General features: G+C 36.3%; 2 protein-coding genes across 3 annotated transcripts; both read left to right on the top strand.

Moving 5' to 3' along the window:
* The first annotated feature begins 10,612 nt into the window (after nt 1–10,612).
* Nucleotides 10,613–16,477, top strand: LOC110731601. Of its 2 annotated transcripts, XM_021911480.1 has the most exons (9): nt 10,613–10,683; nt 11,017–11,859; nt 13,083–13,163; nt 13,824–13,898; nt 14,580–14,624; nt 14,707–14,796; nt 15,228–15,329; nt 15,901–16,012; nt 16,327–16,477. In XM_021911480.1, the coding sequence occupies exons 2-9, from the start codon at nt 11,122–11,124 to the stop codon at nt 16,383–16,385; spliced, it is 1,302 nt and encodes a 433-aa protein (XP_021767172.1). In that variant the 5' UTR covers nt 10,613–10,683; nt 11,017–11,121; the 3' UTR covers nt 16,386–16,477. The 2 variants fall into 2 exon arrangements, with proteins under 2 accessions (XP_021767172.1, XP_021767166.1); XM_021911474.1 differs by lacking the exon at nt 16,327–16,477 and having other exon boundaries at nt 15,901–16,237.
* A 76-nt stretch (nt 16,478–16,553) lies between these two features.
* Nucleotides 16,554–17,887, top strand: LOC110731615. Its single transcript, XM_021911491.1, has 3 exons — nt 16,554–17,206; nt 17,298–17,375; nt 17,469–17,887. The coding sequence occupies exons 1-3, from the start codon at nt 16,760–16,762 to the stop codon at nt 17,682–17,684; spliced, it is 741 nt and encodes a 246-aa protein (XP_021767183.1). The 5' UTR covers nt 16,554–16,759; the 3' UTR covers nt 17,685–17,887.
* The last annotated feature ends 9,408 nt before the right edge of the window (nt 17,888–27,295 follow it).

Raw genomic sequence — 27,295 nt, 5'->3', positions numbered from 1 at the left:
GAATCCGAAGAGAAGTCTGACATCGATGAAGAAGAAGCTGCAATGTTGGTGAGAAGGCTGAAAAAATTCTACCGTAACAACAAGTTTTTAGACAAGAAGAAAGGATACAGTAAAAGAAATCAGGAACCCAAAGCCAAGTCTTCTTGTCACAAATGTGGAAGCACCAACCACTTCATCAAAGAGTGTCCATTATGGGAATCTGAGAAAGGCAAGGGAAAAGAAGCTGATCAAAGCAGAAATTCCAAGCCTAACTTTTCTAAAACAAATTTCAGGAAAGCAATGATTTCCACGTGGGGAGAATCAAGTTCCGAAGAAGAGGAACAGGAACACACAGACGATGAAGTAGCCAATCTCTGTCTAATGGCAAAGCATGATGATGAGGTAGTCATTCAACCTAATTATTTGAAATCTCTCTCAAAGGATAAATTAATCTCTTTATTGTTAGAAACCTTAGATGAATATAAAGAATTATGTGCAAAACTAAGGCAAGCCGAAAAGGCAACTGGAATTTGTAGAGATCATGTTAAGTATCTGAATAGCTTAAGAAATGATGTTCAAGGCAGATTCTTTGAATTGTTAGATAAAAATATTATGCTAAAAGAATCCCTTGAAAGAGTCAAGAGTGAGAATATCATGCTGAATATTGAATTGACTCAATATAAAATGTTGTGTACTAACATTGATTCTTGCAGGTCTACTGAAGTTCCTTTAATCATGTTTAATAATGAACTAGAGCATGTTAAGAAAGAGATAAAGGAAACCAATGATAAAAATGAGAAACTAGAAAAGGACCTAGAAATTGCAAGAAAAAGTAAAAATACAGCAAGCACGGGTGTTCCCAAGTGGGTAAAGGAAGCTCAGACAAAAAGAACAGAAGGTCTAGGCTATGTTCATAAGAAGAAGTCCACTGGAAAGAAAAAGAAATATGTGAACTTACCTAGTGAGACCGTTTGTTCTTTCTGTGGTAAAAAGGAACATCGCAGTGAAGAATGTACTAAGAAAGCAAATCTGTACAATAAGAATGTGAATTATGTTTGGCAGAAGAAATCTGATTTAAATGTGTCAACACAGGAACCCATGAATGAAAGGGTTCCTACTACTAACTCTTAATTTCTTTTGCAGGTCGAAGTGAGGGGGAACAACCAGTGGTACCTCGATAGCGGTTGTTCTAAGCACATGACAGGAGATGAATCCAGATTTCTCTCACTGACGGCCTATACAGGGGGAACAGTGACCTTTGGAGACAATAAGAAAGGCAACATTGTTGCTGTTGGCAAAGTAGGAAGGTCAAGTTCCCATGCAATTGACAATGTATTTTTAGTCGAGGGTTTGAAGCATAATCTACTCAGTATTTCTCAGTTTTGTGATAAAGGAAACTTTGTAAGCTTTTCTTCTGAAAAATGCAAAATCATCAACAATAACACTGGTAAAATCGTTTTGGAAGGAACTCGTAAAGGGAACACATATACCGTGGACCTTAACAAAGTTCCAAAATACAATCTATCTTGTTTAAGTGTTATTGAGGATGATCCACTTCTATGGCATAAACGTTTTGGACATGCTAGTCTTTCATTGCTTGACAAATTAAGGTCAAAGGACTTGGTAATCGGATTACCTTCTATCAAATTCCTAAATGACAAAATTTGTGAAGCCTGCATCAAAGGAAAGCATGTTCGATCATCATTTAAATCAAAGAAAATGGTAAGCACCACAAAACCATTGGAACTCATTCATATGGATTTGTGTGGCCCCGTTAGAATTCAAAGTAGAAGTGGAAAAAGATATGTCTTAGTTCTTGTGGATGATTATTCTAGATTTACTTGGGTCATATTCTTACATAGTAAAGATGAAACTTTTGATATGTTTATGACTTTCTTGAAAAAGACACAAAAATCAATAGGTAATCAACTTATTCATATGAGAACTGACCATGGTACGGAATTCGAAAATTCCAAGTTTGATGAATTTTGCAGAGAACAGGGAATAAGTCACAATTTCTCAGCGCCAAGAACACCACAACAAAATGGTGTGGTTGAGAGGAAGAACCGAACATTGGAAGACATGGCAAGAACAATGCTAATAGCAAGTGGGCTTCCAAGAAATTTTTGGGCAGAAGCCGTCAACACAGCATGCTATATCGTCAACCGAGCCATGCTCAGACCAATGTTGGACAAGACACCTTATGAACTGTTAAAAGGGAGAAAACCTAATATTGCTCATTTAAGAGCTTTTGGATGCAAATGTTTTGTTCACAATAATGATAAAAGAAATCTTGGAAAATTTGATGAAAGGAGTGATGAAGCAGTCTTTTTAGGATATGCATCTAATAGTAAAGCTTATAGAGTTTACAATAAGAGGACTATGTGTGTAGAAGAAAGTATACATGTGATTTTTGATGAAACTAATAATTATGGTTGTATACAGGAATATGAAGATGGAGATTTTGAAATTGGTCTCACTCGTTCAACAGACCAAGATGAAGAATTAATTCCCAGAAAGCAGCATGTTCGAATTACTGAAAATACTAATAAGGAACCTACTGAAGTTCCAAATAATACTGAAGCCTCTGATCAAAATACAGAAGAAACAGAAAATACAGAAGGCGAAGCAAATGCAGAAGCAGAACACCATGAAGAAATGGAAGAAAGAGCAACTCAAAATAACACTTTTATACCAGCTCAATCATTCCAACCAAAGCCATGGAAACATCAAAGGTCACACCCCCTGGATAAAATTATAAGTGACCTAAGCAAGGGAACTCAGACGAGATCCCAACTGAGAAACTTCTGTGCATTCAACGCCTTCTTATCAACACTGGAACCTCGAAATCACAAAGAAGCCTTGGAAGATGCTGATTGGATTGTTGCCATGCAAGAGGAATTAAATGAATTCGAAAGAAACAAAGTGTGGCACCTTGAACCCAAACCAACAAATCAAAAGGTTATTGGTCTCAAATGGGTATACAGGAATAAGCTAGATGAACATGGCACAATTGTAAGGAACAAGGCAAGATTAGTTGTTAAAGGCTACAATCAGCAGGAAGGTATCGATTTTGAGGAGACTTTTGCTCCTGTAGCTAGATTAGAAGCAATTCGTATTTTAATTGCATTTGCTGCATTTATGGGTTTTAAACTTTATCAAATGGACGTCAAATGTGCTTTTTTAAATGGTTTTTTAAAGGAAGACGTCTATGTTGAACAACCACCTGGATTTGAGGATCCAAACTTTCCTAACCATATTTTTAAACTTGATAAAGCACTGTATGGATTAAAACAAGCTCCAAGAGCATGGTATGAAAGACTTTCAAAATTCCTTTTACAAAATGATTTTAAAAGAGGAAAAGTTGACAAAACTTTGTTCTTAAAATCAAAAGGAACTCATTTATTAATTGTACAAATTTATGTTGATGATATTATTTTTGGTGCAACTAATGAATCCTTGTGCAAGTACTTTGCTGATTTAATGAGCAGTGAGTTTGAGATGAGCATGATGGGGGAACTCAACTTCTTCCTTGGGCTCCAAATTAAGCAAACTAACGAAGGAATAATGATCCATCAGCAGAAATATGTGAAGGAGTTATTAAAAAAATACGGTATGGAAAGCACAAAGATAAACCACACTCCCATGGGAACAACCACAAGGTTGGACCAAGACCCCAAGGGAACTCGTGTGGATCAAACAAAATACAGAGGTATGATTGGTTCCTTGTTATATTTAACTGCCAGCAGACCTGACATTTCGTTTAGTGTAGGTCTTTGTGCTAGATTTCAATCGGATCCAAAGGAATCGCATCTAACAGCCGTCAAAAGAATTCTACGATACTTGAAAGGGACGGAAGACTTGTGTCTGTTTTATCCAAAAAGTGACTCGTTTGACCTAAAAGGATATGCTGATGCTGACTATGCAGGAGATTTGGTCAATCGTAAAAGCACATCAGGTATAGTCCAATTCTTAGGCTCTTGCATGGTTTCTTGGAGTTCCAAGAAACAAAACACTGTTGCTCTATCCACTGCCGAAGCAGAATATGTGGCTGCTGCTGCATGTTGCTCTCAATTGCTATGGATAAAACAACAGTTGCGTGACTATGGCATTATTTTAGAGTGCGTTCCTATTCATTGTGATAACACAAGTGCCATTTGCATTTCTAAAGATCCAGTACAACACTCTAAAGTTAAGCATATACATATAAGGCATCACTTTTTGAAAGATAATGTTGAAAAGGGCTTAATTAAGCTAGATTTTATTTCTACTGAATTTCAAATTGCTGACATTTTAACTAAGCCTTTAAGCAGAGACAAGTTTGAAAAGATGCGTGTGGAATTGGGGATGCTACGGCTCAAGTGATTTTTGTTTGGAACCCCTAAGGTAAAATCGGATGTAACTAACAATGCTACGCTCAATCTTGTGTGAATAACACAGCTGAAATTACCCAGGGGAAAGATTTGTGAAGTATTGAAAAGTCACTTATACATACTTTTAATATGTTAAAAGTATTGAGCCATGTTGTTTCAAGTTCCTTTTTCATCATTCTTTACTCTCTGTATCATGATCACGTAAATTATCATCATAATTTACAATCAATCTGCTCTCATTTATCTTTTTCGTTTTTTTATTTTTCTTCTTGTTATTTTCTTTCTTATCTTTTATTTCTATCTTATTTTTTATTCTTATCTTTTTCCTTCCTTATTTTTTCATGATGAATTTTTCTATTCCTCATAGAATTCAAAAATACAAAAAGATCTTATTTGCTACGTAAGATAAGAAGCATGTATATCAACTTCTTAACTTACGATTTTATTTTATCAACATTGAATTAGATGAGTGCAATTATTTCACCAAATTAAATCCTACTACCTCTAAAACTACCCCACTACCTCACAGTTTAAACCGTCACTTTTCTTTCTCACTCCTCCCCATTAAACTCTTTTTCTTCTTTTCACTCCACCTTCACCTATCAAATCAATTAAATTCCCCATACACTCCCATAACCGGCCTCACTCTCTCTCCTTCCTATTCACACTATTCATCTTCTCCTTCCCTTCATTTTATCTTCAACACCATGAAAACCAACCGAAACACCACCCCAAAAACCCGATCACCACCATTCAAACCCTCCTCAAACACGGGGTCTCCACAACCGGTGCCAATTGCGGTGGTGCATCCATCTGCTCAGCCAAAGAGGAAGGCTAAGGCTGTGAAGGGCGGCGACAGGAAACGGCGCGCAACCACCAAATTCCCATCATGGAATTACACTCTCGGATATCACATCAACTATGATTGGTGTGTGGCGAGTAAGTTCACTGAATTTACTTCTTTAATTGATTATCAAAAATGGACTCACTTGTTCCAGAATTGTTCTCATTACCCTGTTTATCCTAAATTTATTTATGAGTTCAAAAATACCTTTCAATGTGATAATGGTGTGTGCTCGGCCGTAGTTAATGATATTCCAATTTCGTTTGATGCCAATTATCTTGGAAATCTATTTCAAGTTCCTGTTAAAGGCTATTGTTCTTATTTAAAGCACAAACAATCTGTAAACATTGGCCATAATGATGAATGCAAAATCCTTCAATTTATTGGAGGAAATCCGAAAGTGAAAACTACTCACCATCATGCCCTAACACCCCTTCATAAGCTACTGTTTACCTTCACCTGGAAGGGTATAGTACCCCGTTTACAAAAACGGAGTACCGTATCACTCTTGGATGCCTCCCTCATATTCTGTCTTGCATGCAAAATACAGATTAATTTCCCTGCTCTAATGATTGAACACTTGAATTTTTATGCTCAAAAGACCACAATTCCATATGGCTCTTTCCTTACTGTGTTGTTCAAATCTTTTGGTATTGATGTTGAATGTGAATCCCCAACATATCTCAAACCCGATAATATCCTCTCTGAACAATCATTACTTAGACTGAGTCTTAGGCTTACAAATGGCAAAGTATGTTTTGTGCCTCGGAAAGGAGGGGAGAAAAAGAAAGGGAAAGGGAAAGAAGCTAAGGAAGAATGTGATGCAAGCAGTGACCAGGGTAGTGAGGAGGCTAGTGAGGGTGCTACCACCTCCAGTGATTCTGAGGGAGATAAGGAAGAAGAAAAAAGTTCTAACGGAGAGAAAAACAAAGAAAAAATACTTGAGGGAGATGTGCAAGGAGAAAAACAGGAAGATTCTGAGGGGGAACATATGGAAGTTTCTGAGGGGGAAGCTCGACAATCTGACTTACATGAGGGGCAGGGAACTGATCAAAGTGAGAGGGAACATACCACAGACTCTGAGAGCACAGCTGGACCACCTGTCATTCCTGTGTTTACAGGGGGCCTTAGAAGGAGTAAGAGGAATGTGGTCAAGCCTGCCCTTTCTACTACACACCCTGTGACTGTAGAAACCATCAGCTCCTCAGACAAATCTGATTCCACCTTCAAACCTACCCAAGTTCCCTCTTCCACTGAACCCTCTTCTATTCCTGTCTCACCTACTAGGCAGCCTTCTCATTCACCTTCTCCTCCTCCATTTCAGCCTACTGGCTTTGCTGCTTTCTCTGGAACTCGTGTGTCTGTTTATGATTTTCAACAGGTTCAAGCAGATATGGAGAAGTTGACTACTCTGGTGAGCAAGAAACTGGAGGAAATGGCCTCGGAACTGCTTTCTCTTAAAGGCCAGGTGCAGGCTCTGGCAGATTCTCAAGCAACCGGATTTGCAGGCGTAGAGGCAAAGCTTGCACAGGCTGAAGGCAAGTTTAGTGAAGGCAACAAGGAGATCTTGGAAACTATCAACAGAGTAGCCTTTGAGGAAGTCGAGGAAGACTCTATTGATCCCACAAATCCAACCCTTGATCCTACCAATGCAGCCTTTTAAATCCTTGATTGCACTTATTCTAATTTCATATGTTGAACAATTTTATTTTGGTCTTGTTTAATCTCTCTGAACTTTGGTTTGTACGCCTTTATCCTTTGCTACATTCTCTATGTTCCTCTTCTATTTCCTAAATCGGAACTTGGCTCGTATTTTTCATATGATTGTGTGAGGTTGCTGATGATTTAGTACCTAACTTATTTTTGCCTTGCATTATTTGAGCTCACTATTCCCTACGTAGTCTAGTGGGAGTATAGCAAAATGTTTTTTTTCAATCTTTTGATAATGCCAAAAGGGGGAAAAGACAAACTTCATGGCGGCTAAAGTGTTTACCAAGGAACTCACACATCGAAGGTACAAACTTTTCTAAGTTAATAAAGTCCTAGTAATCTAAGTTTTTAAACTTTTTCTAAGATTTTAAAGTCTTTGTTAATTTTTTCTCTTTTGCTCAGTCTTTTTAAAATAAATACTTTTTAGCTTTTTTTTAAGTTCTTTAATTACTCTGTTTTTTTTTGTTTTCATGTCTTACTTTAAATTTCTGTTGCATGCCTGGATGATTTTATTTACTTAAGTTTGTCAATGTTTGTCATCATCAAAAAGGGGGAATTTGTTGAGCCTTTTGATTTTGATGGACAAATTGACAAACTCGACTAATGAATGTTTTGAGTCTTTGGTGAATAAAGGGTTCAAGCAAAGTTCGTTCCGGAGTAGGAACTTGGATGCGGAGTAGCATTCTTTAAAAAGCCTCGTGCAAATCTCACGTTCTAGTTTTAATTGTGAGCACTCAATAATATAAAGTCGGAAAGGAACTCAATGACTTATGTTAAAGACTACTGGAATAAAAGTTAGTTTTAAAAGATAATTTCTTAAAGAAAAGATAATTTGTAAAAGTTTTAATAAAGATAATTATCGAAGATAATTATCTAGTTGTTTTAATAAATAATAAATTTATCTTTTCAAATAAAATCTTTTTAAACAAACTTTTGATAATCTTTTAAATAAATATTTGATAAAGTTAGCAAGTGGTTTTTCTGTGAGAAAATCTTTTATACGGCTAATGGTTATCAAGTTGTTAGGATAGTGATTTAATTAGATAAGGCTAGGAAACCTCTTCATGATCACAATCTGTCAAGATAACTCCACAAGTTGTTAGTGGGTTGTTGACATGTGGACGTGATTATGGTGGAGGTTAATGACTAAGCCTTCTCTATAAATACTCATGCAAACTATCTCAGAAAAACATAACTCTTGAGCATAAAAATTCCAGTAGCCATCTAATAACATAAAGAGAGTTATTTTCCTTCATATATTCTTGAGTGCAATAGGTATTTGTAATCACAGATTGTATTCAAGTACTTAGGGGTTGGGATTGTGAGTTTGTAAAGTGAGGTCAAGGAAGCTTCGTTGCTGAAGTCTTCTGTGAGAGTTGGGAACAAGTTCCTAATTTGTGGAACTTGTTAACGGGTTTGAATCTTCACTTGTAAAGAGTTTGATTACTTAGTGGAAATTTAGAAAAGCCTATATCTTCTCTCGTCACTATTTCATTTAGTTAAATTCCGCAAAAAGTTTTTAGATTTCACCTCAAATACAATTCACCCCCCCTCTTGTATTAGCCAGTTAGACTTTCACTCTGGCTCTGCCTCCACAACTCGAATTGTTTGATTTCTAGCTATGGAGTAAGATTTCACAGCATCTTTCAGTTGTTGCAATGAGTCAAACTGCTGACCAACCTCAAATTCTCCCCCATTGTTATATGTCTCATTTCCTAACCAAGACATCCATGAGTTATTCAAACGAGGATCAACTTGCGCCACTTCATTGAAGTCTGAAGTGGGGGCGCTTCCTTTAATTGCCTTATCACGAGCTTCAATTACCTCTTCATCATCATCTTCATCAGTGTCATTCATCTCTGCATCGCCAAATACATCAACATTGTTTGGGTCAAGAGAATCAAGAATGCCTTGTGGTTGTGTGCTTGTCGAGGTTCCAACATTAGGCGATGAGGCCGGAGACCTAAACTGTGAGAGATGGTCATTGACATAATGTGGATCAACAAGCATTCTTGTGAATGACCCTATGCCCACACTTTGAACACCAGTGGAAAACGGTTGATCCACACTACCAAAAAAATCCATCCCCGGAAAGGAACCAGTGTTAGTTTGCACAACTGGCTCCTTTGGAACTTGTTCAATGAACAATTGCATTGCAACAGAAGAACTCTGAGTCACAGCAATCCACATAGCTCTAACAACGTTGTCGTCATTTAACGGAATTGCAACATATGCCCCAGCCATTGGATAACGCATAACCACCTTCAACTCCACACCTCTAGGATCAACACTCAATTCTTCATATAGCTTGTTCAGAACTTGTGAATATGTCATCGCAGAATGTACAAACACAAATTTTTGATTCCCACCCCTATACGTTATATCGCTATCTTTGTGGACAATTTCTCCACCCCAATAGCAATATAGAGGGTAGTTCGGAACCTCCATGTTTCATTCTAGAAAAGACCATTATTAATCAAAGATATTAGATTGCAAAAATTCATTAACAGTGTGGCAATGTCCTAACATCAAGCAAGCAAACTACACAATTATAGCAACCTAAACTGAGCTATGAAGGTCTTAATACCTCTTGAAGCTCAACATGGGCATAAGTCATGACTACATGTACTTTGAGCTCATGTACTTTGTGTATAGAAGCTCTATTTTCACTTTCAAAATCAGCAATTATAGCAACCTAAACTGAGTAATGTGATCGAAACCATTAATAATTCTACAAGGGTTATATGTAAGGTAAGTAAATCAACAACAACAACCAAAACCAACCACAAACATACATACAATTCTGAAACTCAATAACAACAACAATAAACAAGAACACTAACAACAACAACACAACCAAAACCGAAACTCAATAACAACAACAATAAACAAGAACACTAACAACAACAACACAACCAAAACCAACAACAACAACACATACATACAATTCTGAAACTCAATAACAACAACAAACTCAATAACAACAACAAACCCAATAACTGAATACAAAAAATAATTAGGGCACTTACCACAAACAAGAAGATTAGCACGTTTCTTCTGAAATTAGCGAAGCCGACCACTAAAGTCGAACCCTCGGCGTCAACAGCGGCGGCCTTCGTTGCTGAGGAATGCTCCGGCGGCGTCGGTGGATTCCTTGGCTGCGCCGGCTTCCGTTGAAGGAGGTGTGATTTTGGTGGAAGGCGTGGATGGGATTTTGGTGAGAAGACGAAAATGAAAGAGGAAAGTGAAATCGGGAAATTATACCTGCTAGAAAACCGCTACTTGAAGTAGCGGTTTATTAAACAAAAACCGCTACTTGAAGTAGCGGTTTATTAAAAAGAAACCGCTACCTGAAGTAGCGGTTTATTAGTAAAAACCGCTACTTCAGGTAGCGGTTTTGCTGTAGACCGGATTTAAAATTTCTTCCCCCTGAACCGGTGACGTGGACGGTACTTTGGGAATTCTTAAAACTTTGGCTGCAATTTGGGAATTGCGGTTCTTCTTGACTTTAATTTGGGAAAGAGCTCGTTATTATTTCTGAAAATTATTTTATTTAAATTTTTTTTTTAAAGAAATTTATTTGTGAAAATTAAAAATAAATTGAAATAGCGAATTTGTTGATCCGTCGCTAATTATTTTTACCAACGGTTTTTTATCTGTCGGTAAAATCCGTTGCTATTTATGTGCCTTTTTTTTTTTTGTTGTTGCTGTAATTATACTTCGTCCTCCATCAATCACCTTAGCAATGCTGCAAATCTGCAACAGTCACTGACTTCGGTATTTTCTCTCTCCTACCTAATCTCCAAAACCTCAGTATAAGTTCATCTACGATATTAATTTCAAGTTTTGTTTTTTTTTTTTTTTTCTTGGAGTTTTTATAATTACTCGTATAATATTGGAATTCCCCTCTTATAATTTCTTTTAATTATACTGAAATGGATTTCCAAATAATACAAATTGATGTTAGTTTTGTGTTGTTAATGGGATTTGATTTCAATTTCATGTATTTTGTGACAATTTACTTCATTTATATACTGTAATTGGTACTTTTATAGTATAAGTTAATTCAATTATTGAATGTTTGCTCCTTTGCTTTTTGCTGTTGGCCAGGGTTGAGTGTTCAATATGAAGTTGAACTGAAATTGTAATTCAAAGTTGAAGAATTTTGCATTATATTTCAACTTGAATCTTCACATATTGTCATAAAGTTTAGTCATGTGTGACTGTGTTCAGTCAGCTGCTATCATAGCAAACCGATTTAGCAGCACTCGAATTCGAATATTAGGTCAATCTCAATGTGGTTGGAATAGCAAGCCAGTGTTTCTGGCATCAGAAGTATTAACCGGGTACAAAGATTGTTCTGTTATGAATAAACTGTCAAACAGAAAATGCAGAAGGATTTTTAGGCATGAGGTGGTTATTATGGATAGAAGAGTTGTGACAAATTTGGGTGTGTTTGGTTCAAATGCATTTGATTCCAGTTCTGACCTGAGGCTAAAAGAGGAAGGGGATGAGGATTTTGTATTGGGTTTGCGAAATGGTGAAGAGAAGCTTCAAGACTTGAAGCTAGGTTTGATTGGTGAAAATGAAGCTATTGATAATACAAGAAATTATGATGACATGAGTAGCGAGAAAAATCAGAATGGTGAGCTTGGGCATTTGAGTTTTGACGAACTCTTACAGGAAGAAGGTGAAGGCATAGTTTCAAAAGCTGAAGATTTAATGTCTTTTAAAGGTGATGGGAAGAATGAGGATTTGGAGTTGGGTGATGACCAAGTCGAGGAGCTTCAACAGTCCAAGTCAAAGCCAAAGAATAAGCTAGAGAGGAAGGTGAAATTTAGGAGTAGAAAGCAGTTAGCAAAGAGATCAAGCATTCTTGCAAAACAAGTGATAGGGATTGAATCGGCTTGCAGTTTGGGATTTGTTTCACAGCTGTGGGTTGATACTGCAACTGTACGCTCATACTATCCTTTACCTCGTGTGTTTTAAATCTGAGTACATTCCCAATATATACATATATATATATATATATATATATATATATATATATATATATATATATATATATATATTAACTTACATCGGTTACATGCACCCTTTGCTTTCTTGAAAAATTGATTAGTATCTTGGCCCGAAGATTTGCAACAATTCTCTCTTCTATGCACATTCTTCAATTAAAATTGCATTACTTGTGTCAGGTGTGTCACATAAACACTAATTTGACACCTCAAATGGATACTGTAGTTTGATTTGATCGATGAAATCTGCAGTAAGAGAAATCATTGGAAGACTGCAAAGAGTGTGAGTAACATGGAATTAACCACATTACATACATGATTTCTAAAATAGGCAGTGTGTTTGGCTTTAGTTGAAGGGTTTTGGTGGGAGGGAACAGTGAGGAGTCCATTACTCTATATTCACTTGTTTGGATGAAGAGTGTTGACGGAGGGAAGGGGATTAGAGAGATCTGTTTTCCTTCCTGATCTAATTAACCAAATCTTTCTAACGTTGTTAGCAGAATAATGCAAGTCCCCTCTTTTGCCCCTCCCATCCCTTTTCCTTCCTTGTCTTCCCCTCACCTCCTCTTCCAGCCTTCTCTCTTTTCTTGTTAACCAAAAACTTTCTTAGTAAAGCTAAACAAGCAATTTCCATTCTCAAATGTCGGTCATGGGTTTTTTTCCACTGCACGGTTAGTGATTAAGCCTCATATAGTTCTCTTTGCACTTTGGTCTGTTCTTTGACTAGTTTATTTTCTTCCAGTGATTTCATGCTGGATGATTGTCATCTTTAAAACGTTGGTCTTTGATACTTTAATCATATTGAATAAGATGCTTGTTTGAATTTTAGATTTTTTCTTTATAAGCAAGTGGCGCGGTATAAGTCAAAAAGATATGATGTATTTATCATCTTAAGCTAAATGACCAAGCAATTACTTGTTTAGCATATAAGTATACGCTGTTGCTTTATTGACTATGGATTTTATCAATGGGGTGGCACTCCTATATCTTGGATTTGTGTATGAGTTGAAAATCTGAAGCCTGACTATTCAGTTCTTGCAGATTTTAATTTCTGTGACTAAATATACACCTGAAAACTGCATAAATCTCCTTCTTTTTATGACATATGTACTTTGGCCTTTTAAAGCCCCCTTTGCTTTTGTTGTTTATGCATTTCAGTGGGCAGTAATGGAGGTTGAAGTCAGGCCAAACTTGCTTTCTTCGGATTCAGTAAAATTTCTTCTTGAAGATATTAAAAAGGTATATAGCTTCCTTCTTTTGAAAGTTTTGGCTTTAACATGTCTAGGTAAAGTAGCATACAAATTTGAACAATTCAGCTGCCTATTGTTGCAATGCACCTTTACCACCATAACAGCTCTCTTTTTTCATCTGCCCACTTCAGATTATGTAATTTAATCACGTTTATAGCTGGACTTATGCTTGGATCATGTATGTGCTTTTGGTTTGCCTGTCCTATGGTTCTGTTCCACTTGTTTAAATTTCAGGTATTCATGCAAAGTATTGTTTTGAGACTGGTCTGGTGAGAAAAATGTGTGGCTGAAAGTTACCATCTTGATTCACTTATTTGTTTTGTACAACCATGAATGCTTCTTGAAATGAAATCTATGTAAATTATATGCTTAGAGTAGCATGGATTTAAACTTTCTATCTTTGACAGTTCCCTCTACTAAGTATTGTTACATTGGTGGAAGACAAATTGTGTGGCTAACCACAAGTATTGTCATGCTGAATAGACTTCAATTATGTCTCCCTTGGTTATGAGATTCACCTACAGGCCATTTTTATCATGTTTCTGACATTAATGAAAGCAATTGTTGAAGCAACACAAGTAATACTCTTTATTAATTGTATAGCAATTATGCTGTTGTCATTTATGTATGAATTTTTAAATGTCTACAGGTTGGTGATGTGGTGCTTGTACAGGAGGATAACTTTATACAGAATGAATTTAGAACAGTTGGACTGGAAACCTTGGTATGTTCTGTGATTACTCTTCCAACTGCATTTGAAGTGTTAATCAGCTGGTATTATGGTAAAAAAAATGGGTGAATGCGGGCATGCAGCTGACAAACAATGATGTTAGCATAGTCAAAGACATGCACTGTAATGTATGGAAGTGCGGTGATATAGATAATCTGCTTCTAAATACATGAACTCCCACATTGAGTTGATGTTGTGGTGGATAGAAAATAGCTAAAACTAATTTACAGATAACTTTGAGAAATTTGTTCAGGGAGTAGGGATGGGGCAGGGGGCTCTGGGGCTATGTAAATTGTCTTCTCAGTTAATCCCTCTCCTTTATTCTTTACTTTTCTTTTTTTTTTTTTTTTTTTTGGGAGAGGGGGGGGGGGGGGTTGTTGGTGTCCAGGGGTGCCCCTGGAAAAATGTATGAAAATCAGTCATGAGTGGGGGGTCATACAGAGTATTGTAAGTTGTAGGAATATACCATTTACTCTTCATAAAAAAAGTTTTGTGAGGATACTGCTTGCTAATACAATATTACAGCAAAATAACTTTTTACAGAATATAAGTATGATCTGTTACATAAATATATTTGTGTGATTAGGTAGGATATATGAGGTTTGTTAATTATACATTTGAATTCTTGTAATATTTGCATCCAGTAATGAGACCTGACTTTTGCCTTTCTGTTAGGTAGGGTACAGTGTTGTAACACCTGGACAAAGAAATTTGGGAAAGGTGAGTGTGTCTAATCCATGCTTGATTTAGGGGACAAATTAACTCTGGTTCAATTGCAATTACTTTCTGTTCATTCTTGTAGGTTCGTGGCTACACTTTCAACATCAACTCTGGTAGTGTGGAGTCTCTTGAGCTCGATGCATTCGGGTATTCAGTTATTCCGTCAAGTCTGGTAGGTCATCTGTGCTTTTATAGTATAGTTCAAACTTGCACATCATTGGTTAGTATAGGCTTAATTATAACTTGATAAATCTGGCTTTGATTATTAGACAAGGCCCACCACACTTCTGAACATGCACTTCAATAATGAAGTGACCAAAAAGCCGACAAACCCCTTGAATATCATCTTATGGGTGACAGTGACTTTTTATGACATATGGTTGATCAATTATCATCTCTTCCTTTCATAATTTGCATAAAGGTTTCCATTTTTTAGCGAGAGTGGAGGACCAGATTTAATGACTACCTGTTATTATGTGATTGGAACTTTCATAAGCTTTTCTTATGATTATGTAGTATTAGATAGACTGTCTATCCCAAGGCTTGAGACCAAGATTAAGTCGTCCTATTTAATGAGCTATTGGTTCATCTTGATGATTTCAGGTAAGCACTTATGCCTTATTCAGTGATGATGTACTTGAGGTAGTCTCAGATCTTATCATAGTGCATGAAGCAGCAGCCTCACGCATCCAAAGGTTAACCAAGGTAATGACTTGAGTTTTTCTTAATGCAATGAACTAAATTATGGTGTACAGTAATCATTTATTTGAGGAGTTGGTGATTTGGATCACTGCATTGCCTCAACTTTTAGGCTCATGTCCAACATTTTAGGGTTCCTCTTAATGGCGATGATACGTCTTGCCTAGGATTTAGGTTGTCACTTATCAATTCTCCTTTCTATTACTTTAGGCTGTGAAGCGGCAAATTAGCAATGGACCCTGATAATAGACTAGTTGTTTTGATGGAGAAAAAAACTGCAGCAAACTTTACTCAAACCTTCAGGGTTCTTTATGAATCCTTCTCCCGCCTCATTTTCTTTCAAAGGATGATAGGGAATGCTCCCTATCTGTACCAGAACACTCTACAGTACTAATGCTAAAAAGTAATATCAGCAAATCACATGTGCATAAACAAAAGACCGCTATGAAGGAATAATTTCCTTGGAAAGCTCTTCCTAAACCTTTAAACTGCCATCAAAAGCAAATATGTTTATATGCACAGTTTTTACACACGACACATCCATGTTGGTTGAATTCTTTTCTTATTCGCTTGCCAGGGATTGTTAGGCACAAAGATCGGCGAGACATCAAGCATTAATCTCAAGAACCGCGACATGGAATTAGATTCTACACAATCTGATAAATATCGTAAACCAAGAAGGAAACCAAGTAAGCGAAAATTCTACCCAGGAACTAGGGATCTGGACAATGACTTTGATCTCCCTATGGATTACATGTAGTAAATACTAATTATTGATATAAAAAATTTCTCCTTCCTCCCTCCCTTTGTAATTATTATCATACTCTAGATGTTTGTAATATTCATACAATCATACTTTCTGCTACGCTGCCTATTATATTGAACAAATATACAGAGAATAATTCAATTGTGAAATAAAACCATTTTAATTTCTTTTCTGTGAAGTATTTGGTCTATAAATAAGATTTTAATTCAATAATTTGTTGATTTTTCTGTGATGCAGAATTTTTAAAAAAATTGGCCTTCGCGTTATTAGCACGACGCTCTAACCAGCTGAGCTAATAGGCCTTTATGTCAGAGATTCTAGTATAAGAAAAGTACAGTAATATAACAAATTCCTTAGATTCTCTCATTTTAAAACAACTGTACAAAATTCTGATACTCCCTCCTTAATAATGTGTTTTTTGTCGTAACATTGGGACACTAATTATCGTTTCACGGAAAAGACATACATTTGCACCTAATCCCCTAATAGCCGTTGCCCGCCCCCTCTCAATTCAAATTCAAATTAGCAATCATACTTTTCCATACATTAAAATAATCATATATAAATTGTCCATCAAAATATTTCATAATCACCACCTCCATTTATTTGACTATCTCCTCCCTACTTACACTCCCTACACACATCCTTTCTCTCCCGTCTTCCATTCCCGATGCTCGCCGCGGAGCCCCCCTCCGCATCTCCCCACCTCCGCCACCCAAAACCCGGTGGCCGAAAACCTTTACAACCCAAAAACAGCATTGTCATCAACAACAATCACTATGATTCCGCTCAAAAACCAAAAACAAATCATCAACTTTCTATCCCAACATTATCACCCATTATTATCATCAATGATTCTAATAAGGAGAACTGGGATCCGACCACCCCTCTCATTGAATCCATGGATGCTTCCTTAGCTAATGAGCTGACCGCGGTCAAGCAGAAGCTAGAACGCCTCAAGTTTGAGAAAGATAAGACTGATAAAATGCTTCGAGAGCGAGACCGTACTCTTGAGATTCAAATGACTGAGCTTAATCACCGTGGAGAGTTTCAGAAGGAGCTCGAAATCGAAGTCGATCGACTTTACCGATTGAAGCATCTCAAGCTCGCTTGCACGGTATGTAATTATGCAAATTAATAAACTCCCAAATAACTTTAATATTGGTGGATTTATTTTTTAAATTTTGCGGAATATTGAATTGAAGCAGAGGATGTCTCCAATTCGGTCATTGAGGGAAAAAGAAATGGAGAAGAAGAACAAGGAATCACAGCCTGAGCTCACTATTGTATGTGCTCTTTCATTCTTGTATACATTTTATTTATTAATCTATTTATTTTGAGACTGATTAATTTTGTTATTTTATTTGTAAATTTTATAGAGTGAATCGTCTGAGAAATCAGAGGAAAATAAGGAGGAAATGGTGGATGAGAACAGCACTTCAGAGAGTCCAACCCCGAGTTTTTCGAGCACGAAATCATCAGCATCAATCACTTCCACATCCAATTCCAATTCAAAGTCGACAGCGAGTTCAAAATTGTTGCCAATTCGGTTAAGGTTGGGGTTGGGGTTGGAAAGTGCATTGGATGATAAGTAACAATGTATAAAGTGATAAGAGGAAACATACACAAGTAGTACATTTTCAACCATGGTTGATTGATTGATTTTAGATTATGTTCCCAATTGCTAATTTATTCAGGCAAACGTATGTAATATCTTGTTATATATATGCTGCAATTTATGGTGATATCAATTTGCTTTGGATTATGCTTGATTTTTTATGTGTAGTTGTGTACATAGGCAACTTGTTTTCGTGCTATTCATGCTATCAATCTTAATAGCATTTAGGCTGGAGACTACGTACTAGTGGTAGTATTCGAACTTGTGACCTTCCTAACCATAACCGTACATAGGAGTTTAACACAAGGCACCAAGCGGATGTTCCTGTAGCAACAAGTACCTCAGCTAATAGAAGGGTGGATCTGTGGATGTAGTGGGGAAGTCACTGTGGTGCATTTATTGTCAAGCTAAAACCTCGTTAATAAATAAAAAATTATTTCATATAATAAATATTTTTCACAAAAATATATTTTTATGGAGTAATTTACCGTCTTTGACACATCATGAACAAAACGTTGATACTCTTCTTTGCCTTTAATAATCTTGTTGTGCTAATAGGATATGGATTCATAATTTTGCTCGTATCGTATTGATGAAATCAAATACTATACTACTAGTAAATATCGAGTTCAAATAGGATTACGAAAAGTTATTTTACATTAGGTACTTGTAGGCAACGGCATAACACTCAACGTTCACTTTGACTCCTAATTTAAGCATATTCATTTCACTTTTAATTTAAGGGAATAAGGCAACTAATGTTCTCTTCATCCAATTAAGTTTCACCTAACTTATCTTATGAAGCCTAAAGCTATATTATTACAATTTAATTATTAGTTTTTATCTTATCTTATATGAACACATTTGAACTTATTAGCAATAATGTTACAATATCTTATAATTACATTTCCCCTCAATGAAAAATTGTTAGAATGATGTCTACTTCAAGAAGGGGGGTGAATTGTAATTTATAAAAATTTATGAACTTTATGCGGAAATTAAACTAAGTATAAAAAGAGAGAACACACGAGATGACTTTTCGAATTATTTCACTATGCAAAAACTCATTTACAACTGTGAATATTCAGCCTACACTTAAGTTCCTCTAGGAACTCAAGTATCCCAACTACGGTCCCTCAACCGCAGCTTAACTCTCTAAGTGATTCGACTCTGAATCACTTACAACTTTGTGATAGACTCACTCAAGTCTCTCAATTACAACACTCACAAACCTCAATCCCAATTACAAAAGTAATTACAGAGTTTCCTAATGCACTAGAGAAGATTAAGGCAGGAAGGAACTCAACACTCTTAGTTTAAAATGAGAAGGCTCTTTGCAAACTTAAGACTCTATGAGCTGAATGTTTTACGTTATTGCTCATATATCAAATCAGAACTTCGGTGCATGCTTTTATAGAGAGATCTAAGGAGCCTCAACCATGTTCCCACTCCTCCCATGATCTCACGTACACCTTAACTGGGGGAGTCAAAGTGAACGTTGAGGGAGTGAGGAATATGGTCTCCCTGGCTTTTCTCTCAAGCAGCCAACGTAACCAATTTTATTTGGTCAAAAATCAGTTAAAGATATTTATTAAAAAAGATAAAACTTTAAATAATTATTTAATTTAAAAATAACAAACTTATCTTTTAATTAAACAATTATTTATCTTTTATTTATTTACAGAAAATATATCTCTTTAAAAACTGATTTTATTTTATCCTTTAATTAAGGAATAAACTGATTTAAAAAACTTACGTAAAAACATTTTCTGCTTTTATATTAAAATATTAAGTTCCTTAAGAAACACAAGGTTATTTACTGAGTTCCTCTACACATTAATACTCTAGTGCTTACAGAGAATCTAAGACTGGAATTTGCTCTTTCTCTTGAAAGCTTGCATATTCATCATCAAGACTTCCAATCCTTTTGCTCCTACTCCGCAACATGTTATTTATGCATGAATCCTTCTGTTCTACCAAGACTTAACAAACATCATTAGTCAGAGTTTGTTTGTTCTGTCAATCATCAAAATACTAAGAGGGTCAACAAAAATCTTAGAATTACATTAACTTATTAACCCGAAATAAGTGAATATAAGGTGAAGAGATTAAATAGAAAAATTAAGCTCAAATCACAAAATAATTAAGTTAAGGTTAGATTTGTTCAAATTAGTAGAATTAATTAGGTGAAAAGATAAAATTTTTTGTTTGCAAAACGCAATCCATATTTTACCTAATCAAATCTAAAATGTGTTCAAAAAATATCCAAATGGTAACGTGACCTCAAAAGGTATAATTCAAAAATGAACGGACTATTAATTCGAAATAATACTAAAATTATTCATGCTACAAAAATAAATAAAAAATAGTGGTATACGTAATGTAGCCATTGTTCTTCTACAAGCTTCATATTTGAGAGATTTACAGAATGATTTTTTAGCCACATAAACCGCAACAAAGGACGAGAATACAAAATGAAAAGGCACATAATAAGAAACAAGCTAAGGTTGTGATTGTTGCGCATAATTTAAATCACATCAGCCGAGCTGCAACCAAAAGCTTTCGGCACTACAAATCAAACTTGTTTTATGCGTCTGCCATTTTGCTACTTTGCTTATAATGTTAGTGAATGAAAAAGACCTTTTTTTTTCTTTGTTATTGGGGTAGTGGACTAGTGGGAATTTGGGATTGCCTTCAATCTTCTACGTAACTTGTAAACAGTGGCGGACCCAGCGTTGTTCATGCTGAGTCACGTGACCCAGGAAAATTTAGAGTTAAAACGAAATTAAAAGCAATTATATCATCAAAGCTTTCAACCGCTGAACCATAGAGAAGCATATATGATATAATTTTTGTTTTTTTCCAATTTTTTTTTTTTCCTCACATTTTATTTTGCACATACATCAATCAACTAATTTAAATTATCTATGCAATACTACTATGGCCTGGGTAGTATTATAATAGTGGATGTTCTTTGATTAACCAAGTCTTATCAGAGTATTTCTAATTTTGTTAGTCAGATTTGGTTGTGATTTTTTGCAATTTAGATCTACCCATTAATCCCAATGTTGTATTTTGTCAAAAGAACAAGAAATTTCATATGGGTATACGGAGTATCAAATTTTGATGCATTTGACTACTTTTGACCCAAATCAGGTGAAATTCTATGACCAGAACTCCAGAAGGCTACAAAGCAATGTTATGCAATTTTGTAAATGGGTATGCTCTTTGTTCAATTTTACTAGCTGTGATAAATAAATATGCAATTATTCGATTAAATTATCTTGGACTGTTGATTGTCTTGCAGTATTTAACCTCCGCTTTAGGGGTTTGGATTTTGGAGATGTAGGAAATAAGTGATTCTCCTTAATCAAAGGAGTTAATTAGGTTGTAATTATGTTAGGAATATATTCTGCTTAGCTGTATTTCCTTATTTATCATAGCTCTTTGTGTATAAATGTAATGATAACCAAGAGTAATAAGGAGACAGAAATTGAAAACCAAAAACACAATTCCGCTTATTTTACACATGGTATCAGAGCCGTAAGGTTCCGATCTTCGGGAAACCGAAACCTATTTAGTCTCATCATCTACCGGAAGGTTACCTTAAAATGGGGGACTCACCGGACGACAACAAAAAACTGATTTCAATAGAGCAGATGGAACAAATGTTCCAGATGTTTCAAAAATTAAACAAAAACCCAATCAACCCAGAATCTGGAAATGCACAAAGTGTGCGTATTTCAGAAAAACTCAATTACACAAATTACACCAAATGGTGTAAGTTGATGCAAATTGCAATTGGTGGCCGAGGAAGACTCGACCACATCACAGGCAACCCTTTAACATCAGACAACCCAGAATACGCCCAATGGGCCCAACGGGACTCAATAGTGTTCTCGTGGATAATCGAGAATATCGACGGAGATCTAGTTAATCAATTCCTTGATTATAAAACTTCCAGAGATCTCTAGAAAGGAATAGAGACTCTCTTGAGTAGTGGGAGAGACGAACTTCAAATCTATGATCTGAACTTGAAGGCAGCATCAATTAAACAAGGGAGAGACACCATAGAAATGTATTTCAGTAAACTGAATATATTATGGAAGGAAATTGACAGACGAATGCCAAATCCGATGAAATGTTCAGAGGACATTACTCTGTTCAATTCTTTCATTCAGAGACAACGGCTTTATCAATTCCTAGCCGGAATTGATAATTCTTTGGACAAAGAGAAAAGGGATTTACTGTATTTAGACCCACTCCCAACCCTAGATGCCGCTTATGCTACAATTCGACGGGAAATTGCCCGTCGCGGCATAATGACCGGCGACTCATCATCGGGACAGAGTCCCTCAGAAATTGGGAGTGGCTTGGTGGCGCAAAACCGGTCGGAAAAGTCATCCCGGTTAGAAGACAAGACGATGTTAAAATGCAGCCACTGCGGGGGAACCAAACACACCAAGAGTGGGTGTTTTAAACTCATCGGTTACCCTGAGTGGTGGGACGAATTGAGACAACGAAAAGCCGCCGCCAAGGCTACCGGAAACCGGACCGGTGGCAAGGCAAATTTTGTTGCTTCTGAAAGGGAAATCGACGGTGACGATGGAAGCTCACCCACAACCAAAAACACACCCGGAAAATCAACAGGTACAGGTATCAACCTCATCGCCAATTTTCATGGTGAAACAATGAAAGAGAAAGGGAAAGTGACGGAAGAGGATGAAAGGTTTGGGAAAGTTTCTGGAAAAGAAACTATTTACGAGGAGGCAAAGGAATCTGAGGGTTTCTCAAAGAATTTCCATCAAAAACCTATGGCCCACACAATAAAACAACCCACAATTTCAACTCCTATTAATTCCCATCAAAAACACACGACCCACATTGAAACCCAACCAAGAAATTCCTTTTATTCAGATAAAAATTCAGAAAACTCATTTATCCAATCCGGAAATATGGGCCTCTTATGTAAATCAATGGGCTGGATTTTAGATTGTGGGGCAACAGACACTATGTCTTATGACCCATCCGACTTTATATCTTTCCATCCCACTAAACGTACCCAAATACAAACTGCTAATGGGGAATTAATTCCTATTGATCGAGCCGGAAAAGTTGATGTTTCACCCAATATTCATTTAAACGACTGTCTTTTAATTCCTAGTCTTTCTCATAAACTCTTATCTGTTAGTCAATTAACTAAGGAACTTGATTGTACTGTTTTACTAACATCCTCTGGTTGTATGGTACAGGAAGCTCAGACGGGACGGATTATTGGGAGTGGTACTGAACGAGGAGGATTGTACTTCTTGGATGAGGCGACTCAACACGGCAATGCTTTTCTTGCTCATGGGTCCCCGGAATATCAACTATGGATGTGGCATCGCCGGCTAGGTCACCCTTCTGTAGGTTATCTTAAACGACTATTTCCTTCTTTTAAAAACATTGATGTAACTTTGGACTGTGAATCGTGTGCCTTAGCCAAAAGTCATAAACATACTTATTCTCCTAGTTTGACTCATGCTATCAAACCTTTTATGCTTATTCACTCAGATGTTTGGGGTCCTGCCCCAGAGTTTGCAATCCATAATTTTTCATACTTTGTTTTATTTGTGGATGACTGTACTCGTATGAGTTGGGTATATTTCTTGAAACACAAATCTGAAGTATTTGATGTGTTTGTTAAATACTATAATATGATTCGTACCCAATTTAATGCAAAACCACAAATTCTTAGATCAGATAATGGGGGGGAATATATAAACCTAGATATGGAACAATTTATTGCTGACCAGGGACTTGTTCACCAAACATCCTGTCGTGATACCCCTCAACAAAATGGAGTAGCAGAAAGGAAAAACAGGACTTTATTAGAAATTACAAGGGCAATTATGATTGAATCGGGAGTTCCTGTTTTTCTTTGGCCTGAAGCCATAGCTACCTCCACATACCTTACAAACAGACTTCCCACAAAAACCCTTGACTACGAAACTCCCCTTGACACCCTTTCTTCACACACCACCATCCCATCCTCTCACTCCCTACCACCAAGAGTGTTTGGATGTGTTGTATATGTCCACCTACCAAAGATTTATAGAAACAAACTGGAACCAAGGGCTATTAAATGTGTCTTTATCGGATATGGGGTTCACCAGAAAGGATACCGATGCTATGATCCGACTACAAGGAAAATACACACTACCCTTGACTGTGAGTTTTTTGAAAAATCCTATTATTACACCCAGCCTGGTCCTCAGGGGGAGACTAGTAGTGATGACCTTAGCTGGTTGACATATCCAGAAGTGATGGACCTTGAGGATCCAACAACCCAAGTAGACAGTACCACCGATGTTGCTTCTCCAGAGGTAACAGTTCCCTCATCTCCTCTTCAGTCCACACCAGATTCACCTACTGAGCATCCAACCGAGGATGTAGTTATATCAAGTGAGGTAAACACAGAAAATTCTGACCTTTGTGATTTACCTATAACTGATCCTGTTGTTCCTAGTGAAAATTGTCCGAACAGATATGAGTTACCTCCTAGGAGAACTAGAGGAGTTCCTCCAAAGAGGTATGATCCAGAATATGAGGATTCCCGATCCAGATATCCTATAGGAAAAATCAGCAACGAGAATCTTGCCAGTAATGCTATCGCATTTACAGCTTCCCTATACTCTACTGAGATTCCTAAAACAGTGGAAGAAGCTCTTGCTAGTAAGGATTGGAGAAAGGCTATGGAAGATGAATACTTGGCTCTAGAGAAGAATGAAACTTGGGAGAAATGTGTTCTCCCAAAGGGAAAAAGAACTGTGGGGTGCAAGTGGGTTTTTACTGTGAAGTACCGGGCAGATGGTACAATTGAGAGACACAAAGCAAGGCTGGTAGCAAAAGGTTACACTCAGACATATGGAATTGACTATTCGGAGACTTTTTCACCAGTAGCAAAATTAGATACTATTCGGGTTCTGTTCTCTATTGCAGCAAACCAAGATTGGCCTCTTTATCAATTCGATGTAAAAAACGCTTTCCTTCACGGGAACCTTGCTGAAGAAGTCTACATGGAAGCTCCCCCAGGATATGCTGAAACATTTGAAGTAGGAGAAGGGTGCAGATTGAAGAAGGCTCTATATGGCTTAAAACAATCTCCTAGGGCATGGTTTGGGAGATTTACAAAGGCCATGAAAGTTTTTGGGTACTCTCAAAGTAACTCTGATCATACTCTATTTTTGAAGAAAACAAAGGGAAAAATCACATGCTTAATCATCTATGTGGATGATATGATCATTACTGGTGACGATGAGGAAGAAATAACTAATTTGAAGAAAAAACTGTTCCAGGAATTTGAAATGAAAGATTTGGGTAACCTGAAATATTTCCTAGGAATAGAAGTACTAAGATCTAAACAAGGGATCTTTATTCATCAAAGGAAATATATACTTGATCTATTGGCCGAAACAGGAATGTTAGGGTGTAAACCAGCAGAAACACCGATTGTTGCAAATCATGGACTTCAAATCTTAGAAGGAGAGAAAGCAACCAACAGAGAACAGTATCAGAAGATTGTAGGGAAACTCATTTATCTAGCCCACACAAGGCCAGATATTGCCTACGCAGTAGGGGTTGTGAGTAGATTTATGCATATGCCTCAAGTTCACCACATGACAGCTGTAATGAGAATATTGAGATACCTGAAAAATACTAGCACCACTGGGATCTACTTTGACAAGAATGATAACCTGGATTTAGTTGCATACACTGATGCAGATTGGGCAGGAGACCGGGATGGTAGAAAATCGACTTCAGGGTACTTTACCTTGGTAGGAGGAAATCTGGTCACTTGGAGAAGTAAGAAGCAGAATGTTGTAGCCTTATCAAGCGCAGAAGCAGAATTCAGAGGAATTGCAAAAGGGATAACTGAAATTCTATGGATTCGGAAGCTAATGAATGAACTTGGCTTTCCTCAGAAGACAGCATGTAAACTGTTTTGTGATAACAAAGCAGCTATAAGGATTTCGGAAAATCCAGTGCAACATGATAGAACGAAACATGTAGAAATTGATCGACACTTCATCAAAGAGAAATTAGAAGGGGGAATTGTTGAACTTCCATTTGTTCGATCAAAAGATCAACTGGCAGATATCTTGACCAAAGCGGTCAACTCTGAGGCCTTTAAAGAAGCACTTAGCAAGTTAGGCATTGGAGTACTGGATGCCCAACTTGAGGGGGAGTGTAGGAAATAAGTGATTCTCCTTAATCAAAGGAGTTAATTAGGTTGTAATTATGTTAGGAATATATTCTGCTTAGCTGTATTTCCTTATTTATCATAGCTCTTTGTGTATAAATGTAATGATAACCAAGAGTAATAAGGAGACAGAAATTGAAAACCAAAAACACAATTCCGCTTATTTTACACAGGAGAAACTAAGCAGTCGATGGTTGGCGGTGACCCATCACTCATAAAATCCTGGATCCGCCACTACCTGTAAAGGAGGCCACATATAATGATAACAAGATGATTATGTACGCTTTTACTAGAATTACATGCACACGTAAAATTTATACAAAAAATATTTATATATGACAGCTAACATTGTCTACCTTAGAATTAAAACAAAAATTGTATTATATATGGGGGTATTTAACTATTCAAGGCTATTTACTTGTTTTATGTGTGGATATCAAACTATTAAAAATTTGGTTGCCTTGAATAATAGAGATAAATCACCTTGCTTAATTAGTAGCCAAATATCTTTTTAATTTTGATTACTTTCAACTTTGTCACATTAGTTGCTCTTTGCTCCTGTTAAATAAAAAAGGTAGATATATAAACAAATTCCAATATTTTATGCTACTCTCATTTCAATAAATTATTGTAATTAACGCTTTCTGTTTTCATTTGTTTAAAAAAAATTACTTATGTTTCTATTTTTTTAATAAGTACTCCAAATGCCTTGCTTTTTTTTTTTTTTTTTTTTTTCCGAATACCCACATGCCTTGCTTAATTAGTAGCAAAGCATTAAAAAAAACAATTAGTGTATAACCTAGTATAATGCTATTCCAATAATGAATTGAAGTGAATAATGTGAAGTTATTTTCTTTGGGAATATCCGAATATACAATATCTCCTTGATAAACATTGCTGGCAAACTTGTAATAGCAGTTTTAGGGTAAAATCGCTAATGGTTTTAGCAGTTTTACCCCAAATATTACTATAGTATTATTTTTTTTAATCTGATTTAAAATAAACTTATTTTTCTAATATGATCAAAACTTTGAATAATAAGGTATTAAAATAATGTGAATTAAATATAGTATTAGCTAATGACTAATCACACATTCACAGTTTCACTTTTACACGTCATACAATAAATAGTAGGAGAATAATTCTACTGCATGGGCTTATCCATATTGCCATACATGGTACGTAATTCCCTTCTTAGTGGATTAGCTTTCTTCTTTAATTCTAGACCCTTAAATTTGGATCAAAGCTTTGAGCACTATTCACCTATTGCACTCAAAATTCGTTAGTTAAAGATCTACACAAAATTTCCTATGGAGAATAAATCTTAAGGAAGAAAAAAGAATGAA

The sequence above is a fragment of the Chenopodium quinoa genome, unplaced genomic scaffold (assembly GCF_001683475.1).
Source record: "Chenopodium quinoa cultivar QQ74 unplaced genomic scaffold, ASM168347v1, whole genome shotgun sequence".
Taxonomy (NCBI): domain Eukaryota; kingdom Viridiplantae; phylum Streptophyta; class Magnoliopsida; order Caryophyllales; family Amaranthaceae; genus Chenopodium; species Chenopodium quinoa.
This window is presented reverse-complemented; position numbering and strand designations above follow the sequence as displayed.